This window comes from Nelumbo lutea, chromosome 1, assembly GCF_056320005.1.
Source record: "Nelumbo lutea isolate HS-2025 chromosome 1, American lotus-T2T, whole genome shotgun sequence".
In the NCBI taxonomy this organism is placed as follows: Eukaryota; Viridiplantae; Streptophyta; class Magnoliopsida; order Proteales; family Nelumbonaceae; genus Nelumbo; species Nelumbo lutea.
This window is the reverse complement of record NC_142684.1, coordinates 139,878,677-139,899,829: the sequence shown is the minus strand read 5'-3', so window position 1 is coordinate 139,899,829 and position 21,153 is coordinate 139,878,677. Positions and strand designations below refer to the sequence as shown.

The window sequence follows — 21,153 nt, the reverse complement described above, 5'->3', positions numbered from 1 at the left end:
ATGTTTGAATGTACATACTGTATTTATGTGACAAGAACGTTTTTCAGACAAGCAATGCCAAATCATGATCCATCAAAAACTTCTTTATATGATCCAAACTAGGGTAAAAAAAAAATTGTTGTAACATGGATTTCACTACTCAAAGAGTAACAAGGCCAGATACAACCATATTACTCTCTAAAGTCTAAACATATCGAAAGCAACCGCTGATAAGGGTAAAAAAGTCTATTCCCCAATACAACAGGATTTGGTCACCAAAACAAATAATTTCCTCATGAAATGATTTTAATAGAAAGATCAATCATTTTCCTATTTGTGTTTCGAGTAACTCAGAAAACAGACGTTTTCCTACAACTATTACTTTTTTTTTATATGTATGTTTTCCACGCAAGTTTTAGTAGTTTAATGCAACCACCAAACACCAAAAGATTAGCACTTTAAAGTTTTTTTTTTTTTTTTGACAGTCTGTTTACCTTCATTATAGTGCATCAAAACAGATCCCTGACAAAAAAAAAAAAAAAAGGAATTCACCCAAAGCCATAATCATGGTTAACGCCCATGAATTTATGAAAGAGCCTTTCAAATGTAACAGATTACAAGCTCCTGGTAAAAGCTTATACACAAGGTTCCACAATAACATGACATTAGCTCCTGAACCAAAAAGCAGTATCACTTTTAAGTTAAAAATACAATCTTGAAACCAACTCCTGTAAGAATGGCTATTTTGTTTTTCCTCGCAGGTCTTGGTAATGCCAACTTCAATTGTGCCCAATGAAAGTGATTATGGCTTGGATAAGTGTTAGAAGTAGAAATCATCTCCAACAGTATATCGACATTACCACCGAAGCAGGGCCAACTATCATTGCTCAAATTAGTAGTACCTTGGACCAGGAGGAGCGCATCCTCCAAATTGTCGCCATTCACTGGTTGGAAAATTTTCATAGGAAGGTCTGGGAGGTGGTGTTCCATTAGGGGGACCTGCAGACAAAGGTGATGTTCCATAAGGTGAACCTGCAGACAAACAATCAAGTCTTCCATTATCTTTACAGAAGTGATGAAATAAATAAAAAAAAAAAATTGTGGAGAAACAAAAGAGACCAAGAAAAAAAACGGGAGACAGGACTGAATATGCAAATAATTAATACGGCCGCTGATAATGTTTAAGGGGAGACAGGTTCCTCTTAGAATCAATCAGGAGACCCCCATAGTATTTAATAAGACCATATCAAAGACCGGTGAGAATGTAATGGATGTTGTAAGTATTCTGGAATGTAGGTTCAATCATAACCAAGGAATGCCGTGGCCAGCCACAATATCATAGATTCGCACTGGACCTACTTGTGTCCTGGAAAGTAGCATGGCTTGACCTTTTGTCTGGAAAGTACATGAAAGGATGCTTACCACAGCCTCTCTAGTCTATTACTTACAAAAAAGAAATTGAATTCTTGTACATTGACATTGTGCTGCTAGAATGGCTGAGTACGTTAACATTTTTTTTTTATTAGTGGATAAAGAGAATTGAATAAAGAGGGCAAGATGCCCACAAAGCAAAGCTGTACAAGAAACTATACAAGTAACATTAAAGCATGTACAATGATTTCACAAAAAGAAATCAAAAGATAACTGAAATCCAATCCTCTTTAAAAGCTGACAAATAACTCCAGAAAATTGATGGCAACACTCTGGTTCATCGGACTAAAGACCACTCAATTTTGCATAGCAGTTCCTCTGCAGTAGTTTTTCCTGAGAAAAATCCTGCTGCCTCGCAGGGAAGGGCATCAGATCCCACAGAATTCTTCCCTTAGCAGAGGAAACAGCCATCTCTCCAGGAGCCCAGTCACTGACTGGGGAACTACCATTACCTATGAAAAGCTCTAGGAAGTGATTCCAGATATGATGGGTAACTGGACACTTTGGACAGTACATAAAGTATAAACAGGATAATATATGGATTTTCATTTTTTTATAGGTAATATATGGATTTTCATTGATAAGCACAAGGGACCAGAAGAAATGGGGGCAGGCCAAAAAGGATAATAGGTTGAAGTTGTGTCAAATGATTTGACGATCAATACTTTAACAATGGATTTGGCACTGGAGACAGTGGAACAGCGAAACCAGATTCATTTGATCCCAAGTTATTGGGACAAGGTTTCATTGAGTTGAGTTGTTAGTTATGTTTGCAGTGTCTAATACTTGTATATTTCATAATGTACTGCATCACTTATATAAGAATGTTTTATGATATCAAAATATTAAGAGTAAGAAATTAAAGTACAAGTGATTTCTATCCAAAAAATAATGATCAGATGAGTTTGCTATCATTGATTAAGCCGTAAGTACCTAATAGCATAGTTTTCAAGGCACCAAGGTGAGGCTAGGTGACAGGAGGGCGCCTTCTCGCCTAGGCGATGGATTTTTTTATGTAGAAAACATAGATGCTAGGGTAGTTCCCTAGGTACCATAACCATATTTCCTTAATAATTATTCATAATCTTCACAAAGTATAGAGTTCATGTTAAAGTACCGAAAATCAACATTTTTTTTTGATGAATGAAGAAATTTATTAAACCAGAAGAAACACCACTGAAGAGGCATGAGCTGTTACCTCTTCAGAAAAGTATTGCATCAAAATAAAACAGAATTAACCATAAATAAAATTACAAAGCAGCCCAAAATAGCTGCTCCCTTGTAGCCCCCTGCTTAGCTAACCCATCCGCTAAGGTGTTTGCTGATCTTCCCACCCATAGAGAGGTAACAGTCATATTTCTTGTAAGCCAGTTTACTCTCCTTAATAAATCTCTATGTTGCCACATGGTTGAAGCTGGGTCTTTCGACCATCCCACCACAATTTGAGAGTCTCCTTCAACTACCAAGTGCTGAACCCCTAATTGTTCTGCAATCTGAATACCTTGACCGCCACTAAAATCTCAGCTCTATTAGAGTCTCCTATTCTCACGGGGCCTGAGAACAAGGCTAATATGTTGCTCTCCATGTCTCTCAGCACCCCTCCTATCCCCAATGGGCCTGGGTTTCCTTGGCTGCTGCCATCAAAGTTCAACTTTACACATCCTTCAGGTGGGGGGGTCCACACTACAGATTCCCTGTCCTTCCTAGTATGGCTGTTAACCACCACTACCCAGTTTCTCCAAATATCATCAAAGGAAAAGGTATGAAAGAAGTCCAAAGTTCTCAACCAGTGAATGACCCTAGTCAATATACAATCCTCAACGGCCTGAATGCTGCTTTCTTTTTCTTTGAAAATCCTTGTGTTCCTGTTATGGGCCGTGAATAGGATCTCTTCACGGGTCGGTCCACGGGAAAACCCTCTTGTTTTCCCTTGTCCCTTCCTTTTCTTGAGGTACCTATCTTGGCGCCTAGGGGGTGATTTGTCCAAGAGATCATCAACTCTCCTTACTCTCTTCTTGACTGAATATTCAATACCTTCATTCAATAATAGTGGCTCCTTAAATAGGAGATTACAAGAGTCCTGCTCTTGGGGAGACTCCTTGCTGAATAGGGAGACCTCTAGCTCTATCTTGATAAGATAAGATAAGTCTCTCTTAATCCTAATCTAATAAGATAAGATAAGATAAGATAAGTCTCTCTTAATCCTAATCTAATAAGATAAGATAATCTAATCTACTAACTTAATAAGATAAGATAAGAATAACAAGATAGTCTAATCTAATCTGCCGAATGGATAAGACTGTTGTTGTCGAGTTGGATAGGATGAGAACACCGGATCATTGTTGCTGCTGCTACCAATACGCGTCCACATCATTACTCCCCTCCTGGACTACGAGCTTGTCCTCAAGCTCGAATTCAGGATGGGTGTCTTGAAACACAGTCAAAGGAATCCCGGATAGGTGGAATGATTTTGCCCTCCTGGATCGAGTTCCAATGAAGAGGGTTCATCCTCATCTTCCTCTTGTTCTACAAGGAGGCAGAAAAGTCCCTTGCACTTGTGCCCTGCTGAGTAGAGTTCATCACAATTAAAACATTGTCCCCTCGCCCTGCGTTCCGCCATCTCAGCCCTGCTCCCCACACTGGATGCTGATCTGGAATTGTTGCTCGTCTGTGGCTTCCGTTCTTGGCTGGCTGCTGAATATGGAGCCATTCCGAGTAGTTTCGGGGATGCCCATGCTGATGGAGGCCGCCCCACACTGACGGTTTCGCGGCTAAGTTGTAGCTTGCGTTCGAAGGCACGAGCTATATTCATGGCTGTGACCAGGTTGGAGGGGGTGTTGCATCTCCACATCCACCCTCAAGGGTTCTACTAACCCTACGGTGAACATGTCTACCTGTTGGTCCGATCGTACCGAAGTTGCTCTAGCAAGGAGGGCCTGGAATTGGCACTGGTATTCAGCCATCGTTCCCGTCGGTTTGAGGTTGATCAATTTACCTAAGGGGTTGCTTGTCAATGGGGCCCCAAACCTAAGAAGGCAGTAGGATTTCAATTGGGTCCAACTGAGCTCGGGTTCTTCCTGTTCCAATCGATAGAACCAGAGTTACGCTTCCTCCGTTAGGTGAAAGGCGGCTAAGCTTACCTTGTCTCGGTCGTCTGTCCGTTGATTGCAAAAAAACTGCTCGCACCGATACAGCCAACCCAAGGGATCTCCGTTGCCGTTGTACGACAGAAATTCCAACCTGTTGTACTTGAGAATGACCGCGGCCCCCTGGTTGACGATCTGCTGCTCGCCAGAAGACTCCAACAGATCCGGTTGGCGGCCGCTAGTGGTTGCCTCCCCTTCTGTGTTCCTCTCCTTGCTAGAAAGGAATAACTCCATCAAACGTCATAGCTCCCTGACTTCGTCCTTGATTTCCCGTACTTCCAAGCTGGTCTCCACGAGCCGGTGCTCGAGTTCGTGGACCCTGGACGGTAGCTGCTCCAGATCACCCATGACGCCTTGCTCTGATACCAAATTGTTATGGGCCCGAGAATAGGATCTCGTCACAGGTCGGTCCACGAGAAAACCCTCTTGTTTTCCCTTGTCCCTTCCTTTTCTTGAGGTACCTATCTTGGCGCCTAGGGGGGTGATTTGTCCAAGAGATCACCAACTCTCCTTACTCTCTTCTTGACTAAATATCTGATGCCTTCATTCAATAATAGTGGCTCCTTAAATAGGAGATTACAAGAGTCCTGCTCTTAGGGAGACTCCTTGCTGAATAGGGAGACCTCCAGCTCTATCTTGATAAGATAAGACTGATAAGATGTCTCTCTTAATCCTAATCTAATAAGATAAGATAAGTCTCTCTTAATCCTCTAATCTAATAAGATAAGATAATCTACTAACTTAATAAGATAAGATAAGAATAACAAGTTAGTCTAATCTAATTTGCCGAATGGATAAGACTGTTGCTGTCGAGTTGGATAGGATGAGAACACCGGATCATTGTTGCTGCTGCTCCCAATACGCGTCCACATCAGTTCCTTTCTTCCCAAATTGTCCACAATGCAGCTGCTCTAATACATCAACACATCAATTTTCCATTTTTTGTATGCCACACAAAAAAGGAGGGATCGAACAGTTGGCTTAAGTCTGTGGACAGATTCCACCTACACCTAGATAAAGAGAAAATCCAACTCCAAATAGCTCTAGAAAAGGAACAAGATACAAGTAGGTGGGAGCAATCCTCACCACTAGCCCTGCAAGGTACACACCAGTTAGGGGATAAACACATGAAATGCCTTTTCCTCTGCAAGAAATCCAAGGTATTAATCTTTCTATAAAACCCACCAGAAAATAACAACTTTAGGTGGAACAGGTCCAGACCAAATCTCCTTAGACGAAAAACCCCACTGACTGAAGGAAGAACAAAAGCCTTGAAAAAGGAAGCACAAGAAAAGTAACCTTTTGGATGAGGGGACCATAATCTCACATCCACACTAGGAGGGTCCAAAAAGACATTGCCAAGCAAAGACAACAGGTCTGAAACACTGTTAAGTTCATCATCCCTCAACCCTCTCCGATAGCCAAGGTACCAATTTAAGGACAAGGGTGAAAAAGGAGAAAGGAGAAAATGAGTGACAGCTTTTTCCTTGTAAAGGGAAATAGAATATAGGGACGGAAATTGGACCTTTAAAGCAACAGAACCCACCCAAGTGTCTTCCCAGAATAAAACAGAGTTACCAGAGTTGACATCATACCTGACAAGGTTGAGAAATTGAGGGAGGATACTCGGGATTGCTTTCCAAGGAGATGCCAACATTGCTTGCCGTGATACACCCGCATCCCATCCATTTTCCAGTCTGCCATGTATACTCGCTATCACTTCATGCCACAACCTCTCCCTTTCTCTAGGCCATCTCCACAACCATTTTCCTAGGAGGGCTTTATTCTTGAGCTAACCTTCCTAACCCCAGCCCACCTTCCTCTTTGCTCCTACATACTATTTCCCAATTAATTAAATGATCTTTCTTTTCCTCCCCCGACTCCCAAAGAAAAATTCTCATTAATCTCTCCAACTTCTTAGCCTCCCTATTAGGAATCCTAAAAACAGATAAGAAATAGATCAGTAGGTTCGCTAGGGTGGCTCTCAATAAAGTCACTCTACCCCCTATAGAGATATAGTTCCTTTTCCAAGCAACTAATCTTTTCTCAAACTTTTCCAAAACTGGGTTCCAAAAACTACTCTCTTTTGGGTTAGCCCCCAGAGGGAGACCTAGGTACTGCAAGGGCCACGAAGAGATAGGACAACCTAGACAATCTACCACAGACTGAATACTCTCCTCATCCATATTGACTCCTACCACACAACTCTTATCCATGTTTATCTTCACATTGGAAGCCTTCTCAAACTGCTATAACAATGCTCTAAGGTTCCTCACTTTTTGCCTGTCACCCCCTTCACAAAATATTATGATATCATCAGCAAATTGTAGATGGGTTACCCGAACATTGTTCCTTCCTATCCTCCAACCACTCACCTCCTCTTCCTTATCTGCCTTAGAGATTAATCTACTGAAAGCATCTGCCACTAAGGTGAAAAGAAATGGGGAGAGTGGGTCACCTTGTCTAAGGCCTCTACAGGCTGGGAAAAAATCTCTAACTATCCCATTGACCAAGACTGAGTAATGGCAGGAACTAATACATCCCTTTACCCAGTTGCACCATCTATCTCCAAAGCCACAACACCCAAGGATCTCTAGTAAAAAACTCCAATCCACAAGATCATAAGCCTTCTCTAAGTCTAGCTTACACGCAAAACCTTGGCTCCCCGACTTTCTCATGTCCTCCACACACTCATTTTCTATTAGGATCTGATATGTTATTTGCCTTCCTTGCACGAATGCACATTGTGCTTGACTAATGATGAATAGTAGTACCATTCGGATTCTCATGGACAACACTTTGGCCAGGATTTTATAGATACTTGTCATCGAACTAATCGACCTATAATCCTTAGGGTGCTTTGCATCTATTTTCTTAGGGATAAGGGATAAGAAGGTTGCATTAACTCCAGGGCTTAGCTTTTTTTTATCTGCAAATTCCTGAAATACGCCAACAAGATCTTTAACCACATCCCAGCAATCCTAATAAAAATCCATTGTGAAGCCATTTGGACCAAGTGCTTTGGATCTATCCATTGAAAACATTGCATCTCTGATCTCTTCTTCAGTAAAATCCCTTTCTAACCAATTTGCTTGTTCTTCTGTTATCCTAGTCCAATCCAAATCTTCCAATGTTGGCCTATTATTCAAAGGTTTCCTATAGATTGATTTGAAGTGATCCACAAACAACCTTGCTATCTCATCTTGATTTGTTACTTCCTCCCCATTCACCTCTAACTTGGCCACGAAATTTTTCTTCTCCTCCCATTGGCCAGCACATGCAAAAATTTTGTGTTCCCATCCCCTTCCTTAATCCATTTATGTCTTAACTTTTGCCTCCATGAAATTTCCTCTCTTAAAAGGACCTCTTCCAAATCCTTCTTTAGGTTTCTTCTTAACACCCTTTCTTGCTCACTCATCATCCTTTGGGCTTCTTTGGAATCTAATTCCTCAATCCTAGACAATAAACAAATTTTTTGCTCCTCTACTCTTCCAAAATGTTCCCTGTTCCACTCCTTAATTTTGGATCTCAACCTCTTCAGCTTTTTGTGGAATCTCACTCCCTTCCATTTCACCCCTCTTAACTATTCTCTCCACCACTCCCCAATTAGATGCACAAAGTCCGGGTGAGTCAACCACATATTCTCAAATCTAAAAAGCCGTGGACTAGAGGTTATTGTTTCAAGGCTTAGCTGAATATGGTAGTGATCAGAAGTGATTCTGGGTAATGCTCTAGCCATCAAGTTTCTCCAATGACTCTCCCAATCTTCATTAAAGAGGAATCTATCTAATTTCGAACAAAGAGGGTTTTCTTGGAAATAAGACCATGTAAAGTTGGTTTGTAAGAGAGGTAATTCCTTTAGGCCACAGTCACTAATAAATTCATTGAACTTTCTCATGCTGGTAGTAACTATTCTTTGGGGGTTATTAGTTTCATTACAGAACCTAATTACATTGAAATCCCCCCAAGGCACCAAGGACCCTCCCATAAGCCTCGTATTCCATACAACTCTTCCCACATCTCATTCCTCTCTCTATAAGTGTTTGGCCCATAGACATTGGTTAGAACCCAAGTAAATCCATCCCCCACATTCCTGACCTTGACAGACACAGAGAATCTCCCTATTAGATCCTCTACTAATTCTACCACATCTTCCCTCCATAATGTTACTAGACCTTTAGAGGCTCCCCAGGAAGGGGGCAATGTCCAACAAACTCCTCTTGATCTCCATACACTTCTCACCCACCTTTTATCCATTTCTGCAAACTTGATCTCCTATATCAACACTATGTCCGATTTCTCTCTTCTTAGTAAGTCTTTGATGGCCCTTCTTTTTCTTTTGCCTCCCAGTCCTCTCAGATTCCAACTGATGATTTTCATTGAACACTTCTTTTCAAAAAAACCCTTCCCAAAAAATTCCACCTTACAGCGGAATCTTTCTTCTTTCCCCTCTCCCACTAAATTCAATGTCACCCTCAATATCTGAAATCAACCTCTCCACTTCTGATCTCTTTTTCCTTTTATTATTACCCTCAGCCTTCCTAGATGATGCATTAGTTTTTGCCTCCCCTCCCCCCAACTTAGGACTTCTGTGGTAGTCCTTCTTTTGAGAAATTTCTGCTCTCTCCCTTTGATCTAACTCCTCCTTTACTTTGTACTCCTCCAACAACTCACATATCATCTCCCATATTCTCTCTAATTTCTCCTCCTGTCTCTCTCTAGGGGCCACTCCTTCCTTTCTCAGTTCATTCTCAGGACTGCCAATCTCTCTTCTCTTCCCCGTGACTGGAACTTCCACTTGGGATGCTGGAGTATCTGTTACAAGCACAGAAGGCACATTAGTAACCAAAACCGAATGGACAATCGTACCTGTGTTGTTGGGGATCAATGGCCATCATTCAAGGGAAGGGGTGCGCATAAGGAGAAAGGCCTAAGTCTGTTCCTTGAGGTTGATTTTTCCGTAGAGAGTTTATAGTAGGAGTCAATACCCTATCGTCTTTAACAGTTGAACTATTCTTCGCGTGTCTCCCTTCTTCTTGTCTTACGTTACAAATCAAAGTGTTAGGATTTTTCCTTACAGACCTCATATCCTGATTTTCCTGAGCTACTGGATTGACTTCCTTTACGAGTGCAGGCAGCACCTGAACCTCATCTTTTGTCGAATGATCCGATACATTCACATCGTCTTCTTCAACTCTTTGAAAATCATCTTCTTCCTTGTTCTCTTGAAAAAGTACCTTTGTACCCAAGCTATCTTCATCAAAAATGTTCCTCGAGCTGTTCAGATCAATACTCCCTAGGCTCACTGTATAGTCTGAATTAGTATCGTTGAACTCTTCCTCCTCGGAGCATTCATGTTGCTTTTGCTCTTCACAATCGCTTCGTCTGACGCTCCTTGGGTTGCGTTTTTCAGGTGACGGTCTGTTCATTTTTCCTAACGCAACCCACTGTAGGGAGTTCCTAGAAGGTGCGCTCTTCGTTGGTCGTGATTTTCTGTCGGTTGAGCTCAACGAAGGAGAAGATGGATGGTGTTTACCATCTATCAACTCTAACCCCCTAGTCACGTGACCTTTTAAAATCCCTATGGTCCCTTTCGATGGGCTGATATTATTCGGCCCAATTACTGTTTTAACAAAGTGTTCCCCCTGCCCCACTCCCACTTTAGATAGGCCCACAGAGGTTGGCCCACTAATCATTTTATCCCTTCTGTTATTAAGTGGCCCAGCTTTTAGAACCTGGGGCCCATCTCTTGAAGAAGGCCCATTTACAATTTTTTTAGCCCGGATTGGAAATTGAATGGGCTTTATTTATTTTAAATGGATCCAGCATTTTAGCTCCCCCACTCCCGACCCCCTTCTCACCTTTTCTCAGCCACACAGGCGCATTTAATGAGGTAGCTTGCACGCCATCTGTTACTGCTAACGCATATGACCTATCAGATCTCCATCTACTGCCTTGTTGGTCAAGTTTAAGACTTTCCATCTTCAGACAAGTTTTCGAATTTTCAAAAGCTTGCTTGCCCTCTTTTGTGTATCCGTGTTTTCCTTGTAGCTTGACCAACCCCTTACTTCCACGTAAGGTTTCTTCTTCAACCTGACCATCTTCCTCCCTACGAGCTTCCTTCCACATTTCAGCTTCAATGGAGGAAGTCAGCCAGACCGCCATGAAAGCTCCTTCAACTCTCAGGTTCACTTTCCTGGGAATCTCCTCAGGCTTGACACCATTCAGTAAAATAGCTGCAGACCTTAGATCTCCCCAAAAGACACCGGCCAGTTTTGCTCCACACAATGTTGCGATGGCTTCTGCTACTTCATCCTTCCACAGATGGAAAGGTAGACCCACCACGCGCACTTTTACTCCATCCATCACCGAGGATTCCTTCGAGTTTGATGAAGGAGACCACCTGAAAATGTTCACCGACCCCAGTTTATCTTGTACACATACTGCCTCAAATTCTGGCTTATTATCCAGGGAATCTAACAGAGCTTTGCACCTCTTGAAAGGAGTTAATACATATGTGGTCGTCATCCTTAATTGTTTTGTCACCAAATCAGCAACCTCCTCCCAGTTTCTACCTGGTTTATCGACTTCAACAATAAGTTTATTGGACCACTCTCCTGCTGCCACTGATGTTAATAATGCTGCTCTATTACTGATGTAACTATTTCTGGCCACGTACCAATGTTTTGTGATGTAAAGATTTTTTGGCTAAGTATCTCGTTATTTGACCCGGTGGTGACGTGCCTTAGTGATGAGCTACTTGGTGGCGAACTGCCTGGTGGCGAATTGTCGGGGGGGTGGCGAACTGCCTGGTGGCGAACTGTCCGGTGGCGAACTGCCTGGTGGAGAGCTACCTGGTGGCAAACTCCCTACTAGGCGGCCTGTGACTTAGAGAATGGTGGAGCTCCCTGGTGCAGTGCAACCCGACTGCCCTCTGCATGAGGTGGTCTTCTTTCCTTTGTAGGCAATGAAAGCTGAGGGACCTGCGAGAACTCCATATTTTCCTCCTCTTTGTAGGCGGCAGGAGCTGAGGGACCTTCGGGAACTCCATCTTTTCCTCCTCTTTGTAGGCGGCGGGAGCTGAGGGACCTACGAGAACTGAATCAGAGGACCCGAAGGTATTTTCCCGGCTTAAGTTAGCACTATGATTGTAGAGAGCTTTGAAGATAATATTGGAGAAACGAGAGAGCTAGAGAGTAGGGATTACCTCCACCTTTTTTCCCTCCCTCTCCCCTTTGGGGGATGAGGTCTTTATATATCGGAGTCCTCGCGGGTTAGGTGGGTGAAAAGCCTCCAAGCGGTAAGATTCGTCACATCCCATCAGAACCGGGGTACAGTGGTGAACTCCTCGAGGTCGTCAGGCTGGCGCTTGTGTCAGGCGGCCAGGTCGATGCCTGGGCCAGGTTGTTGGGGCGACGCCTGCGTCAGTCGGCGAGTCGGTGTCTGGGCCAGGTTGTCAGGCCGGCGCCCGTGTCAGTCGGCGGGTCAGTGTCTGGGCCAGGTCGTCAGGCAGGAGATCTTCCTACGATACGCCAAACTACTCCTGTACCGAGCTTCTCTACAAGTGACGAGTTGTCTGTGGTGAGCTGCCTGTGGCGAGCTCTGGCAACTGCCTATGGCGAACTGCCTGTGGCGAGCTCTGGCAGCTGCCTGTGGCAAGCCGCTTATGGCGAGTTGCCAAGAGGCCATACTTAGTTGGCATGAGGTGCCACGTGTCACAATTCCAATGGAGGGCCAAATCTGCCCTCATCAATTGCCCCTCACTCCTGAGCTGAGAGTAACTCAACGAAGGGAGTAGATTTCTTTTGGCCCGTAAGTCGACGAGCTAGTAGGTGTTGATCCAATTCCTAGTGTGGCCCATAGGCTTTGGGAGTGACTCGTAGTCTACTCTTCTTTGACTTTTGCCTGTGCCGGAGAGGTGACCGAGTCTTAAGCAGTAATGTGGCCCGTAAGCTTTGGGAGTGACTCGTAGTCTACTCTCTTTTTTTGACTTTGCCCGTGCCGAAGAGGCGACCGGGTCTTAGGTAGTAATGTGGCCCGTAGGCTTTGCTTTGTGAGGTGTCGAGCTATGATTGTGCTGCATCAGCTTCGTAATGCCGATCACCCACTCCTACAAGAAGCTACTAGGAGCTCGACCTTCGGGGGCAACACTACCAACTTTAGGCCGCCATCTCACACGGGAGCCTTGGAAGGCTCGACCGGTAAGGACGCCTATGTAGTTGGTTGGCTGCCAACTCCCACGGAAGCCACGAAGAACTCATCTTTGTAGGAGGGACCTTGCAGAGAGGACCGATGAGGCATTATCTGAATTGAAAGTAAGGTTGGTAGAGCTACCTAGTCTGTTAGCTCCCTACATAGTCTTTGAATTCATAAAAGATGCAAACTATAAAGTGATAGCTTCGATTTTTAAAAAGTGAGGATTTAGATTTCTCGGAGAAGAGGACTTAGCTTTTGTAAGATGAGAACTTAGCTTTTTGTAGCGTTTCCCACAGACGGCGCCAATTGATGTAACCGTTTCTGGCCACGTACCAATGTTTTGTGATGTAAAAATTTTTTGGCTAAGTATCTCGTTATTTGACCCGGTGGTGACGTGCTTTAGTGATGAGCTACTTGGTGGCGAACTGCCTGGTGGCGAACTGGCTGGTGGAGAACTGCCTGGGGGCGAGCTCCCTGGTAGCGAACTGCCTGGTGGCGAGCTCCCTGGTGGCGAGCTGCCTGGTGGCGAATTGCCTGGTGGAGAGCTACCTGGTGGCAAACTCCCTACTAGGCGGCCTGTGACTTAGAGAATGGTGGAGCTCCCTGGTGCAGCGCAACCCGACTGCCCTCTGCATGAGGTGGTCTTCTTTCCTTTGTAGGCAGTGAAAGCTGAGGGACCTACGAGAACTCCATCTTTTCCTCTTCTTTGTAGGCGGCGGGAGCTGAGGGACCCGCGGGAACTCCATCTTTTCCTCCTCTTTGTAGGCGGCGGGAGCTGAGGGACCTGCGAGAACTGAATCAAAGGACTCGGGGGTATTTTCCCAGCGAGGGCTCTCCGATGCTTAAGTTAGCATTCTGATTGTAGAGAGCTTTGAAGATAATATTGGAGAAACGAGAGTGCTAGAGAGTAGGGATTACCTCCACCTTTTTTCCCTCCCTCTCCCCTTTGGGGGGTGAGGTCTTTATATACCGGAGTCCTCGTGGGCTAGGTGGGTGAAAAGCCTCCAAACGGTAAGACTCGTCACATCCCGTCAGAACCGAGGTACAGTGGTGAACTCCTCGAGGTTGTCAGGCTAGCCCTTGTGTCAGGCGGCTAGGTCGGCACCTGGGCCAGGTTGTCAGGGCGGCGCCTGCATCAGTTGGCGGGTCGGTGTCTGGGCCAGGTCGTCAGGTCGGCGCCCGTGTCAGTCGGCGGGTCAGTGTCTGGGTCAGGTCGTCAGGCAGAAGATCTTCCTGCGATATGCCAAACTACTCCTGTACCGAGCTTCTCTACAAGTGACGAGCTGCCTGTGGCGAGCTCTGGCAGTTGCCTGTGGCGAGCCGCCTATGGCGAGCTGCCAAGAGGCCATACTTAGTTGGCATGAGGTGCCACGTGTCACAATTCCACTGGAGGGCCAAATCTGCCCTCATCAATTACCATCTTGCACTAAGGTAGGGGCCGTTTTGTTGAGAGGCTCAAAGTTCACTACTGTCTTCAGGGGAGCCTCTCTTACCTTCTTTTCTGAACCTTTTTCCTGTCTCAACTTCATTCTAGAGATAAATTCTCTCAGAGCCTTGACTATTTCTATCCATCCTTGGCTCTTCCCCCCTTCTGGAAAGGATACCATCTGCTTTCTAGCATTATCATACTTCTCTTATAGTGCTATGAAGAAACCTTTGTAGTTCTTCCTGCTTTCCACCACATACCTCCTTCCCATCTCTGTTAGAAGTTCTTTCCAACATCTGTCCTTTCCTTTTGCACTCGCTGCAACTACAAACTCCATGAACCATTCTACCACGTTCAATCCTACCAACAGCACTGTAGCCAGCTTATCCTCCCTGATTTTCAAGCTAATCTGCCCTCTGATTCTTAGTTCTTCCAGCAGAAAACTCTTTGCCTCCACCTTGAGATGCCTTCTCCATAGATTAGCCTCCACGAAGTTCTCCATACTCTTCTCTCTTAGAAATTAGAATCCTCAAATTGCATCAGATAGTTCTTTCTAATTCCATGACTAGTTCTTTCATTCTGCTGGCTTTCAGCTTAGTCAGTCTCTCAACCTCTGATGCTGCCTTATCAATAATCTCTAGTGAGAGCAAATCCGATTCCGTTATCTCTGGTTCTGGTGATTCAAGGATGAAAGTAACTTTTCTAAACAGATTCCTCTCTTCTTGATGTGAGTCCATCAAATTCCATAGCTCAAACGGCAATGCCACAATATCTTTCAACTACATTTCAAAACAGACATTTACTTCCTAGCTGAGAGTTCATGAGAAGGAAAAGAAGAAGGAAAAGAAAATTCAAAAAATAAGGGGCTGAACCCTTATTTTTGTTATAGGAAAGGAAGAAAAGAAAATGTGTTGATTAAACAAAATTTTAAGTTCTTCCTTGCTTATTGGTTCAGGTTTTAAAGTCTTTGGGGGTTCAATACACTATTTAGCAATGTTTATATTGATTAAACCCTAACAAATAAGAAAAAAATAAAAAGAAATTAGTATATAAACACACAAAATGAATATTTTAGTTTAATAGTGCCTATTTTATAATTATAATGTCAAAAAACAAAGAATAAAAAAGTATTTTATAATACATAGTACAAAACTGTTTGGCGATTAGGCGAGGTGAGCCTCAAAGGGCGCCTTGTCGCCTAGGTGTCGCCTTGACAACTATGCCTAATAGTTTTTGCCACTCAAAGATTTGAAAATAGAAAAAGTTCAGCCGTACATTGCTATATGGATTTTTGAAGCCAGTAGGATGCTCATGACTTTATGAGAACATGTTCATAAAATCATCACTTCTAAAGTATACCTGCCAAGTCATACACCAAAAAATGAAGACCAACTTCTGCATGTCCTACCATGTTGGATCTGACAATAACAACATGCACGTCATAATCATGCTTTGATTCTAGGCTAACAATATTCTTTAAATGGAGAAACAATCTATGCCAAGCACCAGGCTCACTTCAGGATTGAACCATATGATACAACCATGCTTTTGTCAAATAAAACAAGCCTTTGCAGTTTTCCATGTCAAAACAATGGTTTATAGAATCCATGAAATGACATAATTGAAGAACTACACAATGAGATAAAATAAACTGAACCAACCTTTTAGAGGGTACAAAGAAAAAGCTTGAATAACAGCACATATAAATTTACTAATATAGCCAAGTAGCAACTGCTTTTGCAATTTTCTATGAGAAAATGGGATAAACAATAACAATTACTGGTTTGATATAAATCAGAAACTGTGATCAACAAACAAATATGTTCAAATACTTACCATAAGAGGTTGTCAATGGACTGTGCAGAAATTGGGATCCCCTTGGAGCTTGCAGAGCAGGTTGAGGAGATAAAGGGTCCCCAAGGTGCCTACCACTATTGCTGAATGAGGAACGCCCAATTGGAGGGCTGTAGAGACTCTCCCTTCCAAAGTTGGATCTACCATAGGGATCAGCCTCATAATAGCTCTGATATCTGTTAGTACTGCCTACGGGAATGGCACTCCTGCTTTCCAGGCCAGATCTGTTGTATGGATCAATGCCTCCATAGTCTGGTCTGCCGAAAAGGTCATCTTTGCCATACCCATGTGCATTACTGTCATCCCTAGGAAGATAACTCCTACCATAATTTGAGTAGGTCCCATGTGGACTATCCCTTGGAATAGAAGGATTGCTTAACCCCGACTGGTACTCTCCAAGACTATATTCTGATTTTCCACGTAGTGCAGTCCCTGAATATGTTGGATTCATCTATAGCATTCAAAAACCAATCAGCTTCCAAGTTCAGACATCCAAATCCAGTTAAACCAACTTTCTTTCACAAAGTTATCTTTGAAGGAATAGTTTAATTAACAAGAAAGTAAGAAAAAAAAAAGATTTAACATAAACACATAGACAACTGAAATTTTAAAAAACCCAAAGTATGAATAGAAAGCAGAAACGGATTCTAAACTTAGTAAGACCCGCAGTTTTATGACCTCCATATAAATAACAATTTGGAATACATCAAATCCATTTTAATTCTAGCATGGATATGGCATTAAACAGAACGGAATGGTGAAACAGGATTCATGTAGCCAACCCCATACCCATATAGTTGTGACAAGGCTTCAATGATAATAGTGATAATAGAGATCAAGCCACAAAATTATCACAATAATAGGACCTAGATGTCCTAGGCACTAAACATAAAACAGGATGCATAGAGAGAAATACAAACTTCTGCTCATAATTCAAAGTCTCAGAAGCTCAAAACAAGCATGACAGCTTTCATAGTTTCACTTACTTGCTGGGGCCTCCTGTAATCATAATCTGGTTGAGGATGAGGTGAATGAGAATTCTTCCAATGCCCAGAAGGTGCTGCAACACAGGGTACCATCATTAAAACAAGATATAAAAGGGATATGACAAAGGAAAATAACAACTGACCCAGGTGAGTGATACATCCTCATCTTCAAACAACCTGGTAAGGGTGCATGATTTTGCAGTGAAGGGCTATTGTATGAATGGATGGAACTTTCATGAGAATAAGGTGATAGATTTCTATTCAACTTGAAGTTGGATGGAGACCCTAGTGCACGCTTCATCTCATCCAAATATCTCTGCGACTCTGCTCTGCCGAGCTCAGGAAACATAACCTTACAGAGTTGATGAAGACATCATTTAAGCATTGCAATCAATGGAATGCAAATAATGGGCATGAAAAATCTTACATAATTACCTGGTCAAAAAACTCAGCTGATCCAGGCATGTCTTTGCTCGTGGGCAAGACGTAACTTGCTGACAACACAAATTATGTTAAATAATTAGATGCTTTATTACCAAGAATACTCTCACTGGGTGGACTCTAAGAAGTAGTTAGAAGCTGTGTTAATGGAAATGTTTATTAAATACCTAGCATCTCATTAACTGCTTCTGCAGGTACTTCTTTTCCCATTTCCTTGAACCGTTTTGCTGCACGAAGCTTCAACTCATCTGGTTTTGGGAAGATAACAACTGCAACCTAATTTGGACATGGAAAAAGGAAAAGGTAAGAACCTGTCTACATCTTTAGTTATCTTTTCTTCCCCTTTTTTTCCTTATTATTCTAATTACATATTCTCATAAAACTATATGATCGGGACTCGGGATATTGTCAAGCTACCTTCCGGTAGTTTACAAATGGCTTTAGTTTACGTTTGCGGGCACTCATGTAAACATTTGTTTGATCAAGAATGTAATTGCGTGGTGTCTTAGCAGCACGAGCTAATAGAGTATTAAAAATCCCTGTTGCTCGATCCATTAGACGGTCAAAACGTTCACCATAATTTTGCTTACGCAATAGTCCAGGTACCTGTTCCAAGTGATAATCATATGCCACACTCAGACTAGAGGGCAAGGAACAATAGTAAGTGACAGGTTTTGAAAAACAAAGCTATGAACTTATACATAATTGAAGTAAATGGGACAAATAAAATTCCTCCAGAACTGCAAACCTTCATTTGGTCCAAGGCCAGGTTAGTCCCAAGCAAAACATAGCGTTTTCCAGAGTGCTCCTTCACCCATTTCTCGGCCCAAGTAGTCTTTCCAGATGCTGGTAACCCAACCATCATAAGTACTTCACAATCCTTGGGGCCAGAAAATGTAGGCCCCATTATCGCATTTCCATCCTCATGTGCAGAAGCCCAGGGTTTATAGCCTTCTTCAGGAACTAGACCGTCTTCAACACTAAATTGCAAATGAACAATAACATTCTTCAATAAAACATGTGGAAACAATGCAGATTCCCATTTTAGATTTCTTGTTGGAGAGTCCACAACTCCAAGACCCTTTGGACCTGCATCAAATTGCTTTGCAATACCCAGCCATTTCCCATTCTTGGAGAAACCTATGGAAGCTAATGGTTTGTTTTCAAGGTTAACTGCACAAATAATTGTATCTCCAACACTAAATTTTGTGCCATAATCTGAAAACTTCCCTGCATTTGAAAATTTCCCTGTTCCCCCAAAGCCAAAGCTGTGGTTGGTTTCCCCAAGATTTCCAACAGCATCATCCCCTCTTGAAATTCCAACACGACATACATGCTGCTGATCAGGGGGAGTATCTTCCATGTCAACTGGCTGAGATGAAAGAATTTTGCAACCAAAGCAATATTTCCCTCCAGTGATGCCAAAATTTGCCCGAGCACCCGACCAGCAATAAGAAAATCCTTGATCATAAAGTGCATGACCTTGAAGACCGTCTCCTTCAATATTAAAATCTGGTGAAATCAACATATAAAACAAAGGTGAATATACCTACCAAGTTGAGTGAGGAGAAAAAATTAGACGATTAACATCAGTTTACACACCATAAGAACATAAGTGAAGAATCCAAAAGTACAGTCTATAGAGAACATCAAAGTTTGTTTTTCATTTTTGAAGTGGAATGGACCAATGAACTGACGAGGAACACCTCCAGCATCCTTCTACTTTCCATCTCTCCCACTATGTAAGATATGCAGACATAAATGAACAGTGCAAATTTATTGAGTTGCACCATCTTTTTTTTGGGGGGTATTTTCGAGTTGTACTGAAGAACCAAGTTCGGCTAACTCGTTGCCAGACAATTCATCTATGGGAGGGGTCTTGATGAGTGAATTGTACCGGTGAACCAATATCCTAGGTAATCTGTTATTTTGCGATCTTCATTTTCGTTCTATCTAGGTTTATTGATCTCTTCTAGGCGGTTTATTCTTACATGATTATAGCCGTATTTTTCTTTATATTACTTTGTATTATCCTTTTAAACGAATTCTAGTTATCGATAAAAAATATAAATCTCCATGTCATGTAACTAAAATCATTTACTTCTAGCATATAAATTTAACACGGAATTTAGTAACAGAACGGGAGCCCCATTATACAAATTAAAAACCAAAACCGAGTCTTATTCATCAGGAAAATACTTAAACAAATAGAAATTTCCTAAAAACTCGAGAAAAGAAGAACCTGCATAAGCATTTCTCGACTTGGAACTCTTAGACAGGAATCGAAAAATATTAAAAAACCCTAGAATAAAAAAAAAAAAAAAGGCAGTAATATTGTACGAGAAGTAACATGATGAAAAACCTAAATTGCAATCGGCGGGGTTGAGCACCACCCGCTGCTTCGCTTCTGATGCCCCAGAATCTGTAACGGCGACCTTTGCCCTTTTTGCGCCTGGTTCTTCCGCCTTCGGGGCCTCATGCTTTGCCGAAGCCATTAAAGACTACAAAGATTATCGCTGTAAGTCTCCTTAAGCCAGAGAGAGGGGGGGGATAAATTCTTGGGACAGCAAACTTCCAGAGAAGGAAAAGGGTTCCCGCTAATTTGCACTATTGTGTTAAGTCGTAGTGAAAATTCAATACGACGCATGAATCAAAAAAAAAAAAAAAATCAATACGACGTTACTTAGAGATCTCTCTCGGACTCACGTGTTGAGTCATGAGCGAGGGGGACTCGCACAGACCTGCCGACTCGGACAACCTAAGCTGGTCGCTTAGATATAGTGGTAAATGCGTACGTGCTGTTTTATATATGGCAATTGTAAATGATAATAATATATTTAAAATTCTTTATAAGTTTTATGTATTTTTTTGTTTTTTATTATTTATTAAATGTAAATTGTAAAATTCAAATATATTTACATAAACATCTAATTTAAATATATCATAATTAAATCGAATTGTAAAGGTTTAAGTATCATTGATAGGATTATACCTACTTTGTTAGATTTTTGTTTTCTAGGGTTTTATCTTGTTAATGTATTTTTTCTCTTATTGATTTATCAAAAATATATAAGATTTGAATTAAAAGGATTAAATGAAATGAAAAGTGTTGGTGCTTGGATTGTGGAGGACAACGCTCCGCTTCTTTGACGAATTGACTAGGAGGATCTTAGCTGGGGTCGGCCAAGGTAGAGCCAAAAACGAGGATCAATGATGTCCAAGTAGGGTCGAGGCCGAGGACCGGTGTTGTCCGAAGAAGGTCGAGGTCGAGGACCAATGGGGTCCGTGGAGAGCCAAGAATCTGTAAAGGAAAGAATGTCAGAAGCCCCGGGTGAAGACCTGAGGCGGGGACTTTGACGGTCAAGTTCGTAGGGCGTAGTAGGGAGGGCAAACAAGGTCCGAAGGGTTCGAACAAGGTCACCGGGAAACTGGGGAATTAGAGTGCAAGTTCTGGGTCTAGATTCTAAAAAGTTGTTCCAAAGAAAAAAATTCTTTATCTTGGGGGAGTGATGCCCTATTTATACTTGAAGTCGCCTGATGGCGAACACTGCGAACGGTTAGGATGTGATCCGTCCTTGAGCAGGTGGCCATCCGAGCCTGTTGCGTGTAGTCGCGCCATTGGTCCCGCGTTGGGCACTGACCCCTTCCCTGTTTGAGCCCGGCCACGTGCCGACGTGTCAAAGGCCCGCCAAAT

The 21,153-nt window shown here is 42.6% G+C and overlaps 1 protein-coding gene across 2 annotated transcripts; it reads right to left on the bottom strand.

Moving 5' to 3' along the window:
* Nucleotides 1–546: 546 nt before the first annotated feature.
* On the bottom strand, nt 547–20,232 carry LOC148877929 (uncharacterized). 2 transcript variants are annotated; one of them, XM_088946880.1, is made up of 10 exons: nt 19,822–20,232; nt 18,208–18,971; nt 17,877–18,065; nt 17,627–17,735; nt 17,454–17,512; nt 17,196–17,370; nt 17,019–17,092; nt 16,015–16,483; nt 15,538–15,596; nt 547–1,011 (listed from the first exon to the last, which is right to left on the bottom strand). In XM_088946880.1, exons 1-9 carry the CDS (start codon nt 19,952–19,954, stop codon nt 15,583–15,585), a joined length of 1,986 nt encoding a protein of 661 aa, XP_088803006.1. In that variant the 5' UTR covers nt 19,955–20,232; the 3' UTR covers nt 547–1,011; nt 15,538–15,582. The 2 variants fall into 2 exon arrangements, with proteins under 2 accessions (XP_088803006.1, XP_088802995.1); XM_088946869.1 differs by lacking the exon at nt 15,538–15,596.
* Nucleotides 20,233–21,153: the final 921 nt, after the last annotated feature.